The 18891-nt window shown below is 46.7% G+C and overlaps 1 protein-coding gene across 4 annotated transcripts in view; it reads left to right on the plus strand.

The window, feature by feature from the left end:
• Positions 1–18891, plus strand: part of FLNA (filamin A) — a 275782-nt gene that overhangs the window by 215130 nt on the left and 41761 nt on the right. For 2 of the 4 annotated variants that reach the window (XM_069645454.1, XM_069645455.1), the window contains 12 exons: positions 3007–3254; positions 4282–4374; positions 7898–8000; positions 8465–8605; positions 8768–8896; positions 12011–12184; positions 12689–12850; positions 13092–13295; positions 16002–16154; positions 16256–16378; positions 16569–16835; positions 18225–18362. In XM_069645454.1, the coding sequence (XP_069501555.1) occupies positions 3007–3254; positions 4282–4374; positions 7898–8000; positions 8465–8605; positions 8768–8896; positions 12011–12184; positions 12689–12850; positions 13092–13295; positions 16002–16154; positions 16256–16378; positions 16569–16835; positions 18225–18362 (1935 nt within the window). The remainder of the gene's footprint in view (positions 1–3006; positions 3255–4281; positions 4375–7897; positions 8001–8464; positions 8606–8767; positions 8897–12010; positions 12185–12688; positions 12851–13091; positions 13296–16001; positions 16155–16255; positions 16379–16568; positions 16836–18224; positions 18363–18891) is intronic. The other 2 variants (XM_069645456.1, XM_069645457.1) reach the window with 1 other exon arrangement.

Here is an 18891-nt window from a genome sequence, read left to right on the forward strand (position 1 = left end):
TTGATGCTCCTGGCATGCATTGACTCTGGGTTTTTCTTTGGGAGTGGATGTTGTGTTGTACTGGGATTATACATGGGGTTATGGAGTTCTGTGAAGCCTGCAGAATACTGGAGTGTTCTTAGTGGTAACATGAAGTGTGAATAACCTAAATTGACCTGGGCAGTCTTGGGATTGTACAGTAAGGAGCTGTATACAATGGTGACTTTTTTCCCTTCTATTTCTGCCCAACTGAAAGCCCTTCCCTGATCCTAGTTTGCTCTTTTCCTGCCTCTCCAAATAGTTTCAATCCTTTCTTGGATTGAGTAGGAAGGTACTAATAGTTCTTGTTGTCAGACCTAAAGCCTACCTCACCCCTCGCACCTATCACCCCCAGCATACCCATGTCCTGAAATCATTCCCTTTAAGCTCAAATGATTCACGCCTCAACTTTGATGCAGTGAAAAATATGACTTAAAAAAAAAATCCTGCATTGCCAAGACAACACCTACCGTGATGCCAGCTTTTGCTCCTGCAAAGTCGAGCCCCTAATCCCTGCCCAAGTTCTTGAACAATTGTTCCGCCCCCTGGCCATCTCCAACCTGACTGGTGGCAATCGCCCTACTAGTCCAGAAGCTCCCTTTGCACCTCAAAGCTGTCCACCTGCTTCCTTGTAAGACTAAAAAATTCAACTAACACTCCATCGTCAGAGCTGCACAGGCTACTCCTCCAAGCACAACTCCAAGGCATCTTGCATCCCTTACAAAGGGCGGTAGGTGATTGGACCGAATTCATGTTTTCGAAAGAGTGAAGTGACCAAATGTTTTTTTTTTATTGTGGGGGGGAGGGGAGTTCCCCGCAGCCCCACTCCCCCCCCCCCCCCTACCTTTATTAATATCCCTTACCCCACCCCCACATATATTTTATTAAAATGTTTTTGGTAAAAACATTAAACGATTTGGTCACTTTTTCCTCAAACTTTGGATTCGGTCACTTCTACGGTAACGCTTACAAAGTACCAACCGAAATCTCTCTGTACCGCTGGAGATGGGTAGGTTTTTCTGCTAGGCTGGAGGGATGGGACTAGAACACTCGCAGTGTCCTGCTAAGCACCCTGTCTCTAGTTACCAATGCACCCCCCCCCCCAGCCCCCTTGGTACCCTATAGTTCAAGAAAGCTCTGAAGACCCCCCCCCCCTACTCGTCATACCTTGCAACCCACCCTCTCTCCGCTTAACACTACTCCTATGGACATGGTCCCTGCTGCCCTGCTTCCCCTACACACCCCACCCACCACTACCCTCACCATATCTGTATCCGCACTCCAGCCTCTTTGGGCAACACTTCATTGCTTGCCACCTAAGTGCATACTTATGAAATGCAGAACACAAATGTATAGTAGTTAATGTCATGGGTAGGCAATTGCAAGTCTAGTGGTGATGTCACTCGGTACATGCCAATCTGCTTTTGTACTCCAGTGGAAGCCAGTTGGCATTCTTGCTTTAAGCAGCTGCTACATGGGAGCCTCAGATGAGTCGGCACTAGGTGGATACCTTTGGCCATTTATAATATGTATTCATGGCTGGGCTGTCTTCCATGAGTTGTTGGTTACGAATTCGTAAGATGGTCCATGCTAAAGTAGCTTTGGCTTTCTAGAAGCTAGAAAAAGCGATTAAATCCATAAGTGCCAGTTGGGGTATCGTGCAGAGTCGTCCGACTTCGCTTAGTTGCTGAAGCTCAATTCATTTGGCAGACTCTACGGTTCTTTAAAGATTGTTCGGTTTATGAGGCCGGGGTTTGAGGCCGGCATCACTGTTAAAGAAGCCGCGGTACATGCTTCCCAATGTAGATCTGTGCACAAGACAAGTGGAAAATGGTCAACCAATTGGTAAATCTGTTCAAGTAGCGTGGTCTTGAGTACATATAAGCGGAACACACTCCATGGGACCAGTGTGAAAGAGCCACCAGTGGCGCACGTGATCTTTGTCCTCCCTACTATGTTGCGGTCTATTAGCTGCCTGGTGCATGTCTGCTTGGTTCCTCCAGCTTTAGGCATTAACTAGCTGTTGCATTGTGTACTTACCTGCGCCTATTGCTGGCTCATGCTTCATCTGTGTGACTTGTAGACTAGAAGTGCAGTCCTCAAATGGCCAAACCCCTCAATGTTAACCAACCATTTTCCATTTTGTGAAATTCCATTTGTGCTAATTGGGCTTATCCGTCTTTTCCCATAAAGCACTGTGATAGGGTTTTGCATAAGCTGCTGATATGAGGGTAATGGTGGCAGCTGGGATATTACTTTCAACCTGGTTGACAAGACCCTTCGCCAGGAAGGTCGTCCAAAGTGGTTGCCAGCAGCGGCGGTTGTGGGTGGCGGAATAGGTTGTTCTTCGGCTAGAGCCTAGATGGCTCGGCAAACTGAGTGGCCTAGTAACAACAAGGGAGCGGTGCACGGTAACACTGAATATAGAATTGCAGAACAGGGCATGCAAGCATTCGCACCTGGCCACGGGGTACCAATAATAGTAAGAACCCAGATAGATGGGGCTAGGCCATACCTTTTTTTGTAGCCAATGGGGTATTTCCCAGCCAAGCCGTGGTTCTCTGCGGTTTGTATCAAGACGAGAGGACTACTGATTGTTTATTGCTGCAAACAGCAACTTCTGGTGGAGGCCCTTGCATGCAAACTGTTCTATGTTTGCAGCTCTTCCCACAGCTGCCATACTTCCTACAAGTTCTCATTTATTTATTGGTTGCTACAAGCGTACGTTTGTGTTTGCCGCTCTCACTTTAAAATAGTGGATCGGTCAAGAAGCAGCACTAGCACATGTCCTGATTTTTAACTTCGCAAGTTATGTATTCACGAGGTTCAGATTGGGGCAGTGGTTTTTAAAAAAAAAAATTGGGTGACAAAAGCTCCATTGTTTTTCAAGTGTGCACGTCACCATAACAAGTGTTTAGGTGTTTGGTGTGAGGTCCACATGGGCAGGCCTTTCAAGTTTAACTTTCCCCTTTTTTCCGGACTTGTCAGGGGCTGGTATTGGACCGACCATCCAAATTGGCGAGGAAACCGTCATAACTGTCGATGCCAAGGCCGCTGGCAAGGGCAAAGTGACCTGCACGGTCTGCACCCCCGACGGCACAGAGGTAGATGTGGATGTCGTGGAGAATGAAGATGGCACCTTCGATATCTTCTACACCGCACCCCAGCCGGGGAAATACGTCATCTGTGTGCGCTTTGGAGGCGAACACATTCCAAACAGCCCCTTCCAAGTCACAGTAAGTGCGGCATTTCTAGCGTTTATTAGGTAGGTGTTGGGGAGTAAAATGGCAAGGTAGTAGATTAGCTTGCATTATTCACGGCCAGGTGGGACTTGCCTGCTTTTGGAATCTGTGGGAGGTGGCGGGTGGGGCTTGGCTCGCAAGTGACTTGAGCAATGGGTGTTTGGGTCAGATTGGGCAAATGTCAATGGTACATGTGGCTATTAAGTTACTCCACTTAAGGCATCATTACAAGGTTGCGGTGCACGAAAGCGCCAGTAATTCCATTACCCCCAATTTTCCCGGAATTACCACTGCCAGAATTACTGAGTGGTAATTCTGCCAATGTTTGGACGGAAAGTGCAGGATTCACCTCCATCTTGATGCTGGTGATAAATCCTCCATTGTTCCTCCAAATCGGTGGAATTACCACTCCGTAATCCCACTGCTGGTAATTCACCAAAAATCCCCAAATGGAGTCTGGTGGATGCGACAAATTGCGTATTTACACCACCTACCACCACTTGTAATCCCATGTTAAACCTACGGGACCAAATGGCAGTAACAGTAATTCCATTTGGTGGATTTACCACTGAAATACCGGCAAACTTGTAATAAGGGCCGTAGCGTCTGAGCCACAGAGCGGAAAGTTCATAATGTATTGAACCACTCCAAAATAAACTGACTGGTAGTGTTTACTGGCATGAACCGTATACTTCTAGCTTCACTTTTCTGGGACTCATACATGATCATGTTCATTACATGAAAGCCTCATCTGATAAGCAAGGAAATAACAGAAGGTTTTTGTTTATTTCTAATGCGCACCAAACCCAAGGGTAACCGGGCCATGCGTCCTCAAATTCTCGCTGAAGCGCAGAGCTTGCTCACTGAGTCTGATACCCAAGCAATGCCAACCTCTGGTTGCCTTACTGTTCTGTTGCAGGCTATTTTTCTACTTTGGTGTTCCTTTCCAGTAATCTTGACGCGTTGTTTGGTCTAGGTTGCTCCACTTTTCTAACTTGTGCTTGCCCCCCCCTCCACACAGGCCTTGGATGGAGAGCCAATGATCCCCCAGCAGATGGTGCCGCAGCAGCTAGCCCCATCTTACGCATACCCGCCCGGCATGCAGCAACCCTGGGTACCCTTCCATTTGAACCAACAGTAACTGTATCTCTTGTCTTCAACGAAAAGCCATCCTGGTGCATTCCAGGGGTAGCGGAAAGCCATGGAATTTAATGCAGGGATACTAACGCCGCTGGAGTCCTCATCTGCACTCTAACCTTGCCCTACACTCTGCTTCACTGCGTTTGCACCTTGAGCTTCCATGGGGGCCACACAGCAAATCCCCCTGGCTGGACTCAACACAATAGCCTTTGGGGCTTCATCGTTGAGCAATTGGGGGCTGAAGTGGTCACTTCAACTGGCATGCAGCGCTGCGCTTCCGTAAAGGGCTATCCCTCTGCACGTTGAACCCATCACCTTCCTCAACTCCTAACTTCAGGGATGCAGATACATTTGCTCCTTTTTAATCTCTTGAGCATGCAACCCTCTTTTTGCCAGTAGACAAGCTCTCCACATTCCATGGCACGGTCTCCCCACCCCTGCTGGGAATGCACCAGGGTTGGCGTTTTCCTACGTGTTCCATTGACTCATCCTTTCCCATCTATTCATTAATGAAATTCAGCTGGGGTGCTGGTTGTCGGGCTTCGTCTCTTGTGCCTCCATCCTCCTGAATCATCCATTAAGATTGACCTCATCACTGTTGTGCCTGCTCGCACCCTCATACTATCTCTCCCTTCCCTCCTCAGTCACAGATTTGGTGTCTGTTTTTGTCTTCATACCATCATGGGGGCGGGGCCATCCTGTTGGAAATTTGTTTCATGTGGTCATGTGTACTGTTTACAAAGTCTTTTTGCATTCCTTTTTATTGTTTTTTTTGTTTTAAGCTCAGAGTTCCTTGTGATCTGATCCTCATGTCTTAGACTCCTCCTCTCGCCCCATGCAACCAAATGGATCACACCTGTCAGCATTTGAACCTATGTGTGGCCTCCGCCTTTTAAATTGCTAGTGGCATTTTGACATCTCAACAGTACCTTGATCTTCATGCAATGAGCTGTGCTCAGTAAACTAAAATGGCCCCTTCTATCTTACTAGACACTATGTTGCTGGCCCGGTTTTAGAGCAATCGGTATTGAAGCTAAAACTGTATAAAAAAAAAATGTAGAGGCAAAACAAATGTTTTTGGTTTTGGTGCCCATTTGCTCTATAGACTGGGCCACTAGCTGTGCAATGGCTGCAGCTACGGTATGCGCTACCCCGAGAATGTGGCCTATTGTGCCATATCATGAGGTTTTTACATTTTCTAAACCAGGTGTTTATAAATGGGATTGTCAACCAGTAATGCCAGACTCTTGTATTGTATTCTTGAAAGGATACTGATAAGATGGATTTCCAAAAATCCACCCTTGTGGGAAGATTTTAGGAGGCCACCTTAGTTATGATGAACATGGAGACTGAGTTTAGCCAAAACCTAGTCAAGGCTTAGTCTCTTAGCCTCAGAGTGTGAGTGGTCTAGGGCCAGGCACAATAACACTCAATAATTCGGCTTAGATGGATTTATTAGGCCTTTACGAACACACTAAGGAATGAAAATAGCGGGTAGTATTATCACTCAAAGCCTTATTTCACAAATTTGTACATTCACCAGTAGGTTCCCTCACGCGGCATCAATCCATAATGAACCGGGTAAGTAATCGGAAGCAGATACAATAAATAGAACCAACACAATCCATGTCCAACCCTTAGATGTACGGGGGCCTAGTGCCAGGGAGGTGGTTCTCCAGGGAGGTGGTTCTCAAGGATGCATTGGGCTTTTGTTGGCGATTTAAAACTGTTCAAAACTATTTCAAAGTTAATTAAGCATTTGTCCAAAGACCGATCAAGTACTCCTATCTGTTCCAGTCCCAAGGCTAGCCCAGGGGTACGATACTTCACCCAGGTTTGACCAATGGTAAGTACCGAGGGAGTTAGGGGGGGGCACAGGGCTTTGCACACAAAGTCCTCCTATGTAGGACAGAGGGGGAAAGGAATAGTTCTGGTTATTTACCCCCTCCCTCTGATTTTTCCCAGGTCACACTGTGTGTTGTCCGGGACTCACTGGGGACACCATTTCTGTCCTTTGTTTGGGAGAAGGGTGCCCATGGGTTGCAGGTTAGAGTGAAGGGTTAAAATTCATGATCCCAAAGACATTGAAAGCAGACTGTCAGTGCAGGGCACTTCACAGGCTGGAGGAAGATAGTTCCATCAATGGTCAATACTTGCGGGTGCCAAAAGGCGATATTTCAGGGTCACAGAAGCAGCTCCAGCACAGCTTCCTTTGATAGGAAGCTGACATTTCAGGAGGTGGTGACTTATGGCACATGCTGGCGACTACCTCCAAGGCTTAATGAGGAACAGGGACTGCTTCAGTGAAGTAGCCCAGGAGGGAGATGGTCAGTCCATGGGCCGTCAAGGGACACGGCCGAATCTCTGGGGGCATGCCACCTACAGCAGGGGTAGAGTTTGTCCCACTAGTCCAAATGTCTTTGGAGATCAAACAGAGGAGCAGAGCTTCAAAGAGGCAATAGCTGGAGAGGATGCTGATCAGCTGCAGAAGTCGTCCTCTGGTCGTCAGGCGGGCTGCTGCTCTTCATCAGAATCTTGGCTTCAAGGTAGATCTGAGGAATGGCTGCCAGAGGAGTCCTCTTATCCAAAACTGGAGCGGGAAGCAAGTTCGGGCCCACCAATGGTAATGATCTGCACCATTTAAACAGCGAGTATTTGTCCAATCGGGGAGAACTACTGGTTTCCTATATGGCCAACAGAAGACTTATTGGTACCAGAGACTCCCAGACGCTGGCTCGCACACAAGGTCACTAAAGCAGCAGTTTTCCCAGGCAGGTGCATGACCTTATATGGGATTTCCTGACCTGAGAGGGTAGGAGGAAAGCCAAACTACAATATGACCAAAGAGCAAGCGAAAAACCGTGTGACGCGGCCATCTTTGGGTGCAAGTCACCTTTAGTAGCCATTCGCGGTAAATGCGAAAGAGCAGTAAAATTCACTGCTGCCTCCAGCTTGTTTTACCAAAAACCCAAATGTTCCATAGTTATAGGGCTTTGCTCTGTACAGTGCTGTTTGCAATTGACAAAATGCAGGAGGTCAAAGTCTCTCAATGACAGTCTTGGGGACCAATACGTTTCCCCATGACAGTGAGCAAAAGGGAAGTCCAGCTGAGGGTGTTTCTTCCCTTCAATAAGTCAGGACAGGTTAAAAAAACAAACAAAAAAAGGGTGTGCCATTAAAGCCAATGGCGGGAAAGGTGCAATAGAGAATCTGTTTTAATGGTTGCCCTCTGCAGTCCCCATTACTTAACATCTTTGGTACGCTTGAAGTACCTTTTTGCAGGCCCGTTTTCCTTTCAGGTCGAATGTATACCTGGCAGTAGAGCTGGTGGGTCTGTAGTCTCCTCCCTTTCTTTCTTTCCAGTGATTGTTTTTACGCATGTTCTCACACCCTCGAGTCCTGTCCTTCTCTCAAGCATTTCTCCTGCCCTTTTCCTATTCTGTTCTCCTCCCTTGAACGACCTTGCTCACAATATTTGGTTTGTCTCCTTTCTGCAGGCTACTGACCGCCCTGTGATGGGAGTGAATGGACTGGATGTAGCTGGCTTGAGGCCATTTGACCTTGTGATTCCTTTCACAATTAAAAAAGGAGAAATCACAGGTACTGCTCTACTCCCTAAATCCGACCGTGTATGCCAGAGGTTTGCTTGATTCAGGTACCAGAGAGACATTGCCTTATCCTAGATATCCCAATTGTTTAAATAGAGGCTGTGTCAAACAACCACCCTCGGGTGTTCGACAGCCACAAAACAGAAAAAAGCCATGTCCCACCAGATGATGGTATGCGAGTGACCATAGTATGCACTGGCCAACCAATTATGTATTTGTTCTGTGAATCAATTGGCCACAACGCTAATGGTTTGTCAAGAGCTCTGTAGGAGAGTGATGGTTTGTCTTTGTTTTGACACCTATCATGATTTACCCATCTCTTTGTCAGGCCCTTAATGTTAGGCCTCCCCCCTCTGCCCCCCACCTAAACTAATAAGTAAGCTACAGTCTGGAGCAAAGATTTGGAAGTCCTACATTGCCCATAGGATTTCAAAGTTTGTTTCCTCCTCTCTGCAGGTGAAGTGCGAATGCCATCTGGGAAGGTGGCTAAGCCAGATATCACAGATAACAAGGATGGTACAGTGACCGTGCGGTATGCACCTGTTGAAGCTGGGCTGCATGAGATGGATATCAAGTATGACAACATGCACATACCAGGTACGTGCCTGAGAGGAGTCTGCTTGATTTGATCCGAGGTACCTTTTACTCGTAGGAAAGATCTGCAAATTGTTCTTGGGGAAACATACCCTGTAGGTTTGTTCTTGGCATGTATGAAAAGGTTTTCTCTTGACTTAATGGTGCTTTCTCTCCTTCCCACAGGAAGCCCATTGCAGTTTTATGTGGACTACATGAACAGTGGCCATGTGACTGCATACGGTCCAGGGTTGATCCATGGGACTGTGAACAAGCCCGCTGTCTTCACTGTGAACACGAAAGATGCCGGAGAAGGTGGGCTAACTGTTCAAATCGTTTTCACTCTTGGCAGCAATTACTAATTGTCCCTTCTACTATGTTTAAGCTTGATGCAAATGCGGTTCTCCAATGAGGTTCCCAAACAAGCTTTCCATTCATTTAATTGAAAGCATTTGCGGGAGCAGTTGTTCCTTGCCCTGGCCGCAGGGCGTGTGCACGGGTGTACTTGGTCGATGGGGACTTATTACACTAAAGTACAGCATGACTGGTAGTGAGGACTTTCTTGCTGCTCCAGGTTCAGTACTGTTGGCTAGGATCTTGCTTGACTTGTAGGCAATGGGTACGGTTTTATTTTAAGACATGCTTACTTAAATGTAGGGTACTTTGATGGACTTAACTCATTCTGCCTACTATGCATCCCCTTGCTTGGTGTCATGCAGAATCATTACTTGACTTTAACATTGGTGCTGGGGACAATGCTAGTGGTCGAGTTTGAGAATAGGCCTGTCTGGAAAAGACCAGCCACAACTGCTTGGTTGATATTTGGGCTAGACGACCCTCAAGAGGTTGATCTCAAGAGCAGATTTGAAGCCTGTGGTAAGATCCCTCACCCATTCTCTCTGCATCCTCCCAAACTGTAGCTCGTCAACCTGGCCAACTAGCCTGAACTCTGCCAAATTCTGATATCAAAGATTCAGAACTTGGGCTTCGAAGACTTACATTTAGGTGAGTAAAGAATGGCACATGCTCACCCTGAACACAACCTGCCCTCACCACCAGAACACAAGATTGGTTATTCTATGTTTGTCTTATGCAAACACTGCCTGTATTGAAGCAAAAGTAGAGTTCGCAACACTCGCAACTTGATGTTCAGTCTGGATGTATCACTCATTTGGATCCCGTGTGCCCTGCAATATGTGCAGGTGTGTGCTTGATGGATAGGATTAAATGGATGGGTTTCCAAAATCCAGTTTGTGGGTGGTTTTTGGGAAGCAAACTGGTTATGGTGAACCGGAAAGACTATGAAGTCTAACCAAACTCAGCCAAGGTAGGTAGTGCTGCAGGGCTTACTCAGGAGGGGTGTGTGGTCTAGGGCTACAGTCAATTCACACAGAGCCACACAAGTCCAGTTAGATGGGTAAATACAAAAATATAATATTATTAGGCCTTTAAAATGCATACGAAGTAGTCAAACCTCTATGCAAATATTGTCACACTTACTATAAAATACATATATACATTCGCTCTTGTAAGAAGATTTTAAAAAATGTGATTTAAAACTAGTGAAATACAGGTAAGCAAACACTTCTAACACTAAAACAGTTCCCTATTACTTGCATCCAGCCCAGAGATGGATTGGAGCATAGTGGCATAAAGGTATCCATTCCAAAACCTATACTTTTCCGGTAGGTTTATTATCTGATCGAACTATGCAAGTGGTTGCGATTCAAAGTTACTGATAGTTCAGGTAAATAACTCTCTCCATTCCACTAGACTAAGGTAGGCCTACGAGAGGGATGCTTGACTACACCACAATCGATCGAAGTCAGTAAAGGGAACTGGGGACATGACTGTAGAGAATGGGGGAAAGGAACCCGCCTTACTAAGATTGCTCAAAAGACCATTGCTGAGGTTCCAGATTCCTTTCTGGACACTTTTTATGTGCTTGGTCCGGTAGTTCAGGGAGGCCAAGGGTCAGGAGTGCAGAGGTCACTTTCGGGCACTGGATTTAGTTTTGGTCTGTTGTGGTACTTGAATCGCGGTTCTAGGCATTGTGCAGCTGAACATGCTTGTGAAGATTTCTGTGGAGCAGCTAACCTCAAAACACCTCCAGGGAGTGAAGACTGGTTACAATGGGGGTCACCACAATCAGGCGGCAATGGGCCATCTTCAATGGACAAACAAAGGAGCAGGCCCTGCACAGTTTCTATTGAGTCTAAACGGTTGAAAATGCAGGAGGTAGCATCTTGTAGCACAGGCTGAAGATCCTCCAAGTTCCAAAGATTCACTCGCAATGGTGACTGCTGCAATGAAGTAGCCCAGGAGAGAGCTGGTCAGTCCACCACGAATTCCAGGGACCCTCCCAAAGGCAAGGATCCTCCAGCATGGGTCGTTACTGGTTGTTCCCCTGGTTCAGGTGGACTAAGCACCAAAGAGGGTCTTCTTGGTATGTTGAATGGCTGCAGGAGTACTTCTTTTATCCAAGATTTGGACTGAACCCTTGCTCAGGTCCACCAATGGTAAAGATCTGCACCATTCAAACTGGTAGCGGCTATCCAGCCACTGGCCACATCTGCCCAGAAACTGGTATTCATACACCTGGATGTAGACTGGGACCAGACAGTCCCAGCCCCCACATCAGGCTTATACACAGACCACCACTTTTCCCAGGAAAGGGCTTCCCATATATGGCAATTCCAGACCCAGAGGCCAGGAAGGCCATAGGACAGGCAAAAGTCTGTAGCACGGCCATCTTGGCATGCTAGCAACTCTGACATTTACGGTAATTGAAAGAGTGCATGAGTAGAAAGTGCAAAACCTGGTAGAAAAAGATCTGCTGCCTCCGGACCATTCTCTGCTTATTGCAATTATATCCAAAGAGTTAGGATACAAAGTACCCTAACTGCCCCTCACTTTAAGGTGATGTGTGCAGCTTTACAAATACAAGAAATCCACTAAGGGAGACAGTCTGCCAATACTTAGTCTTAAAGACTGATCAATTTCCCGATAAGAATGAGCAGAAAGACAAGGGAAGTAAAGTAGTGGTCTGCGGGAGGAAAGCGGCAGCAAGAAAACTTTCCTAACCATGGAGAAAAGGTCCATCTTGCAAGAATACTGGTTTCCAAGCATAGTTCCCTGTGGCGAGTTCAGACTCCTCAACCAGGCCCCAGAAGCTTGGAGATGCACCTTTGCAGTAAAGGTTAAGCTACCAAATCCAAAGGAACTGGGGGTTGATGGGGGGGGGGGGCAGCAAGACACATCTTTAATTATGAGGTCTCAGAGGACCTGCGGCACATTACAAGGCATTGACGTCACCAAATGGCTGTTTGAGTTTAGTTGGTGGCTTCTGTCCGTGGCACATGTTTTGGTTACCTAATAAACTATTGTATTTTTTTTTCTCCTAACCATCCTATTTTTCTATTACCTTAGGTGGCTTGTCATTGGCCATAGAGGGTCCTTCCAAAGCGGATATTGGCTGCACTGATAACCAGGATGGTACCTGCACAGTGTCTTACCTCCCAATGTTGCCTGGAGACTACAACATCCTAGTCAAATACAATGACAAGCACATTCCCGGCAGCCCCTTTGTGGCCAAGATCACTGGTAAGTCCTCTCTGGAACCTATTAGTCCAAGTTACTGAACAAGAACGCTAATATTACCCAAACTCAAATGATCATGGGCATTGTGTATCATAGTACGACTCTGCTCACACATTTTTACTAGTATGCATCGTTTGGAAGAACTGATAATGCACGTGGTCACATGTGTCTGCTGAACCACTGAGTCAAAGGGTTTCTGATTGCATTGAAACCATGGTAATGAGGCAGAATCTTACAACTCCGTTCTTGAGCAGCTCTTGCCCATCTTGATCCAATGCAAAATATTAGTCCATCAAAAGGACTTAACCAAGGTTCTCTTGGAGTGATCTGTGCTAGCCAATACATTCACTTGTATTGATCAAATGTAGCTTGTGTCAAAAGCAAATGTTTCACGCTTTACATGAATCTAAGTTGTAATGCCTACTACGGCAACTAATCGCACATGGCTAGGAATACATGCTGCAAGATGGTCAAATCACCTGTTCCATTCGTGCTTACCCTTTATAGGAGATGATAGCATGCGTATGTCCCAGCTGAAGGTTGGTTCCACTGCCGACATACCCCTCAACATCACTGAGACCGACCTGAGCCAGCTGACTGCCACTGTGACACCTCCATCTGGCCGCGAGGAGCCCTGTGTACTCAAGAGGCTCCGTAATGGCCACATTGGTAAGTTGTCTAAAGATCCTTTTTGCATTCGTTCGTAAGCTTCTCAATCATGTTCACGTTATGACCCTTGTCCTTCAAGCTCTACTTGCAGAGGTCTGTTTTGCACACTTCATCCAGAGATGTGCTTCTGGTTTGTTAAAGGGACTAATTGGCCTGCGATGCAGTGCCCGACACTTTACAGTCTAGCTATGACTTTTGATCATTACTTGTGTTGACCGCCATGTTTGTTCCATGTCAATAGGTATCTCTTTCGTGCCAAAGGAAATTGGGGAACACTTGGTCGGCATCAAGAAAAACGGCCTGCACATCCCCAACAGCCCCGTCAAAGTGATGATCAGCCAGTCGGAGATCGGGGATGCCAAGCGGGTGAGAGTCTCGGGGCCCGGCCTTACTGAAGGACGCACTTTTGAGACCTCCGAGTTTATCATCGACACAAGAGAAGCGGGTACAGTGCTTACTGATGACTTGAGACAAATAGCTAAATAACCATTGACGGTTCTGGGATGGTCTTTGAGGCATTGCCTTAAGCCTTGAATCAGATTGGGATGGTCTAAAATGCGTTGCAATTCCTCATTTAACCCAACCTAATTTGGCTACTTTGTGCTGTTGCTGGTAATAAGAATTGGCCATAAATGGCTTCAGCCCATGCGCGTGTAGTTAGAAATGTACCTGGCTGCTTTGAGAAATGCACTAAATGTCAGGTCTACTTAACACTTCTAGGATCTGTGAAAATTAACGAGAGCAGCAGTTTGCTTTGAAATCTTAGTCTGTTTCTTTATAGTTTCAAAGCTGCTGTATGCTGAGGTTCTATTAAGACACTTGCCGCTTAAAAAATGGATCCATTATGAAGCACCATCACATGTCATGGAGCAGTGTTTAAACACTTATTGGGCCACTATTTTGAATGGTGGCCAGGCTGTGTTAAACCATTCAGATATTTGAGTCCTGTAGAAAAAGAACGTAAAAATATTCAGGTGCTGGAGATGTCCACAGCATTCTGAGTGTTGTGAAACTGTCATAATGCTAAGACTGAGTAACCACCCCACCCTTGGCAGATGTAAGAAATGAGTCTTTGTTTCGCTTGGGTGAAAGCAGAAGGTTTGCTGGACAAAAGTGAAAGGGCCTTGGTGTGTAGACCTTTCCCACTATTAAAGCAACATGTAAAGGCTATTCCAGATGGTCAACCCTTTACATTGTAATGCTAAGAGTTGGGTAGAAAAAGGATTCCTATGCAGTCCCAAGCAGAAATAATTAGGTGAACATGCCACCTAAAAATACAGTAAAATTATTATAGACTCAGCCTAGCAGGTCACACCATTCCCAGACACACTCAAACACAGCACATTGCAAGTGTCCAATGTCAAGGTTCTCCTATGTGAAAAGTGAACTGCAGTGATTTACATGCAGTGCCCTAATAAGTCACTGGCATCTGCTGAAATCCGTGTTCGGCACCAAGCTCCAGGGCCCAAAGGCGACCCAGGAAAAACATTCCAAGTACACGTTTTCAGTTTGTTGAGGTTCAAAAGTATGTATGGGTTGCCTGGAAAAAAACGGAACAAATTTCACAGGTAAACTACATGTAACGTTTCCACCTCACCCAGGTACAGTTCAGGAAGCAGCCAATTCAAGAAACCAGACCGAGGCAATTTGTTTCCTCCTCTCCCCGCCCCCCCATCCCTGCACGCTCTTGCTTAGAGACCCAATAGGGAAAGGCTGGGTGCCAAGTAGGATTCGTACCAATTGAAGTTCATTGTGATGGTTAAGGGAGTGTGGCAGGTGTGCATGCACGCAGACCCCTGCCACTCACTACTCCGAGACCTAGGGGGACCCGTGGCATCTTGTCAACATCAAGACTAGTGCTCTGTGCTATACACTGAGGAAGTGGCTCTTTTTATTTATTTATTTATTATTTTTTTTTGCAGGGCTTTACAGACCAGCAACGACATGGACTGTTAGAGAATCTGTGTACCCGGAGGACTTGTGCTTTGTCCTCCTGGATACAGATTTTTTTCACCCATCTGTGTCATTGCTGGTGTTGGTCCTGCCTCCCAACCCTGTAAAATAACTCCTGTATTTAAGCAGTGCCAGTGTAGGCACCAGAAGATGGAACATGGCCCAAGGGATCCAGGCCGGTCCAGGGTGAAGAGGGCAGCCAGCAAAGAACAGTCCCACGACTGAATGAATGGATAGTGGTGACCCCAGACAGACCATGACAGCTGTGGTGACCCATCACGCATCCAGGCCAGGAAGACTCCCCACCTCAGAGGCAGCCCAGTAACAGCCCCCAAAAAGTCTCAAGATGGTTCAGAAAGTCCAACCAGCAAGAACCATGGGTGGGGGATCGGTTGAGGGTTGTGGTGGAGCTAGTAGTAATGAGGAAAAGTCTGGTACTGGAAGGATTTCATCAGCTTAAAAAAGGGCAGGACAAAGGAGCCAGGCTCCAGCCATCCTGGTCAAACCAGGTCCCAAGATTCAATACCCCATCTTGAAGGCAGTCCTCCAGCAGCTAAAATAATGATTTGAGGAATGGAGAGGAGGCTTTCGACTAGGTACGCACTCACTTGGTGTCTGGCTTAGTCCAACCCTCAATCCCCCTCAATTCCACCAGACAGACCAATGTTTTAGTGGCCAGCCAAACAGGCTGGTGGTAAAAACCACTAAACCTGCATCCACACACAGGATGTGGATTGGTTGTTTGCAGCCCAAAAATCAGGCTAATCCAGTTTAGCCCACTCAACTAGGCTCATAGAGCCCACAACAACCATTTTAGGCCTGCCACAAGAGCCACATAAATGGCCAAAGCAAAATGGACAGGAGAACAGCTGAAATACATTGATACATTGGTGCTACCATACTAGCACATTGGGCTACAAATACAATACAGATGACTGCACCCCTAGTGAAGCTAAAGTTAAATAGGAGCCGCCACCAGCCTATTGCTCTACGCTTGCAGGGTGATGGGTCCAACATGGGTTGCTTAAACACCCCAATCTTGGTAGCTTAATGTACTGCATCAAAGGGCTGAAATGAAAGGGGGACCTCTGGCCACGCCAATAGTCAATACCTGGGAAGCTAATAAGAAGAAATAAAAGTGGGGCAGAAAATGGGACACAAGTCCCCAAAAATGAAGGTGTGTTTTTTTCTCCTTCAGGTTATGGGGGTCTAAGTCTCTCCATTGAAGGTCCCAGCAAAGTTGACATAAACACTGAAGACCTCGAAGATGGCACCTGTAAAGTAACGTATTGCCCGACCGAACCTGGAAACTACATTATCACCATAAAGTTTGCTGATCAGCACGTCCCTGGTAGGTGTTTGTACTTTGTGTCGTCGTCCTGTGTGCCCGATGGTAGGCCAAGTTGAGTTCAGGCACAGTATTTGAGCCGATTATGTTTGGGTTTGTTTCAGGAAGTCCTTATTCGGTGAAAGTAACTGGAGAGGGACGCCTTAAGGAAAGCATCACCAGCAAGCGCCGGGCCCCATCTGTTGCTAATATTGGCAGCCAGTGCGACTTGAGCCTGAAAATACCAGGTAATTGACGCTCATTGGGCTTGCAGCCTAGGATCGGAGGACCTCTGGTTCATTGGCTGTTGTAAACTTTGACCCATTATCGGTCTTGAGTGCAAAGGGTTTTGAGTAATACCCCAGCAGTAGTCATCGATTGCACCTTCTATGCTTGTCCCTGCTTGATAACTTGATCGGCTTTTCCTACCCTCTGCAGAGATTGACATCCACGATATGACTGCTCAAGTGACCAGCCCTTCTGGGAAAATCCATGATGCCAAAATCATGGAGGGGGAGAAGAACACCTACTGCATCCGCTTTGTGCCCACTGAGATGGGTGTCCACACAGTCAATGTAAAGTACAAGAGCCAACATGTGCCAGGCAGTCCATTCCAGTTCACTGTGGGGCCCATGGGTGAAGGTGGTGCTCACAAGGTCCGAGCAGGCGGACCTGGCTTGGAAAGGGCAGAAACTGGAGTGCCAGGTACGTAGTCCCCTGTGGCCAGGTTAGTCAACTCATATAGACCATCCCGTGGAGGAAAAGGACAAGTCAGGGTTGGCCAAACCAGATAAAATGGCCTACTATTGATCCTGCTCTTTCACGGTTGAGCACTTGTTTGCAAAGGACACATCCACATTTTAAAACCCTTCAGCCATTTTTATAGGGTGTCTTGCTTAATGACCCATGGTACAATGTGCATAAGTCTTATTTTGTACTTTGTATGAAAGCTGAATTACTTTAAAGGTTTTTGGTGTTGGGGGTATTGGTTGGATCCTGCATGTGAGGGGTAGTTGGAGAAGAGAATGGACTATGAGCTGTTTTGTTGTTGTGCTGGGAGAGGCGCAGGTGAGATGAATCCACAATGTACCTCTAGCATGCCCACACATTCTGTACAAAATGGCCTTCCATAAACGTGTAGACTAACATGGAAATGTGTATTCCTGTATTTAAGTTACCTACATAATGTATATTTGAGACTGGATGCATTGCACATCAAACCCCAGGTCATTTGCTGTGATCTTCCTTTCTAGAATGATGCCACCAAGCCATTGTATCCGAACACCATTCTCTCCTGCATGTTGGTTTGTTCGTGCTCTGTCCAAACCTTTTTAGGTCAATTACTCAAATGGTGCCCCACTACAGTTCCTGAAGCCCCACTCGGGCCCAAGGGTAACCTAAAAGTACGGCTGAGGTTCATGTGGGTTGGAGGGGCACCAATCCTGATGCTTCAGCAAAGAGCCGTCCACGGAATGCACCTGGTTTTAGCCAGGACAACTCTTAAAAGGCAGTTTTCCAAATGTTGGTTTCACCCGGAAGCATCCTAATGGGTGAAGAGGTTCATGGACTTTGCTGCTGGCCCGTGCCATTATACGAGTGATGGTAGCAACCTCTGAATGCACTTTTACTCAGACCGGTTACTTTGACAAACTTGCAGGCAACGCTCAGATGCCTCTGCCGGAGCTTTAGACATTCAGTTGGTCTCCAGTGGTGCTTTCTCCAGCCAGACCAATGCATTCAGTTGCTGGATCTTAATTGCTGCATAGGAGCTTTTGTCCAATCTGATGGTTGGCTTGCGACCCCTTTAGAATGTTACTGATCCTTTAGGTTTAGGCGATGCAACCGTACAGGTGATTCGGTTATAACCAGTCCGCCCCCTGCATTTCACTGGAGTCTGAAGTAGTTTGTTGTAAATGTCCCAGTGGTTAATATTTTGAACACCAAATTGGTTAATGACCTGTAAAAGGGAGTGTATGCAAAACGGCTCTCGTCCCACCCATACATTTAGCATGAAGTTAAGACATTGTTAAACTACAAAAGTAAGGTTGTTGCTTTGCTTCGAGGAAATCTAAACTTTTGTCCTTATTTTTGTAGCGGAGTTTAGCATCTGGACGCGTGAGGCCGGAGCTGGCGGCCTCTCCATTGCCGTGGAGGGTCCGAGCAAGGCTGAGATAGCGTTTGAGGACCGGAAGGACGGTTCCTGTGGGGTGTCCTATGTCGTTCAGGAGCCTGGTAGGTGGTGGCCGCTTGCTGTCCTTTGCGTACGGAATTGCGTAGGGCACATGGTAGGCCTGTCAGACTTTCCAGGCAGTGTGGTGTGCTTGAGCGCAGAGGTTAGACCAGGTGTAAAGTGCCCGTGCAGGGCAACTAGTTCGGCTTCCTAGAACACCACATCAATGTTGAAATACTAACACAACCAAGCAGTGGACTTGTGTGAAAGCTGCAATCTGATGCTGATATTCCGTCCTCCAAAGCAGAGTGGGTGTGGGCAGGGGCCAAGTCGGAAATGTTCATGGGAGAAAAGACTGTAGGTTATTTCAGAAAAATAATCTTCTGTCTTTTCTTCCTCGAACATTTGCATCTCGGGCTTTCAACCACGATCCGGCATAATGTAATTGACGTTAGCTAGAGAACTACTAAACCGAAGGCATATTCTGCTAGATCAACATGAGCCCCAATTGCTTTTTACCAGGTGTCCCCTTTGGTAATCTATGCAAAGCGACAAGTTCACTGCATATTTTCACAAAGCTGCACTGCATGA

Source organism: Ambystoma mexicanum, chromosome 2p (genome assembly GCF_040938575.1).
Source record: "Ambystoma mexicanum isolate Mex_15411 chromosome 2p, UKY_AmexF1_1, whole genome shotgun sequence".
Taxonomy (NCBI): Eukaryota; Metazoa; Chordata; class Amphibia; order Caudata; family Ambystomatidae; genus Ambystoma; species Ambystoma mexicanum.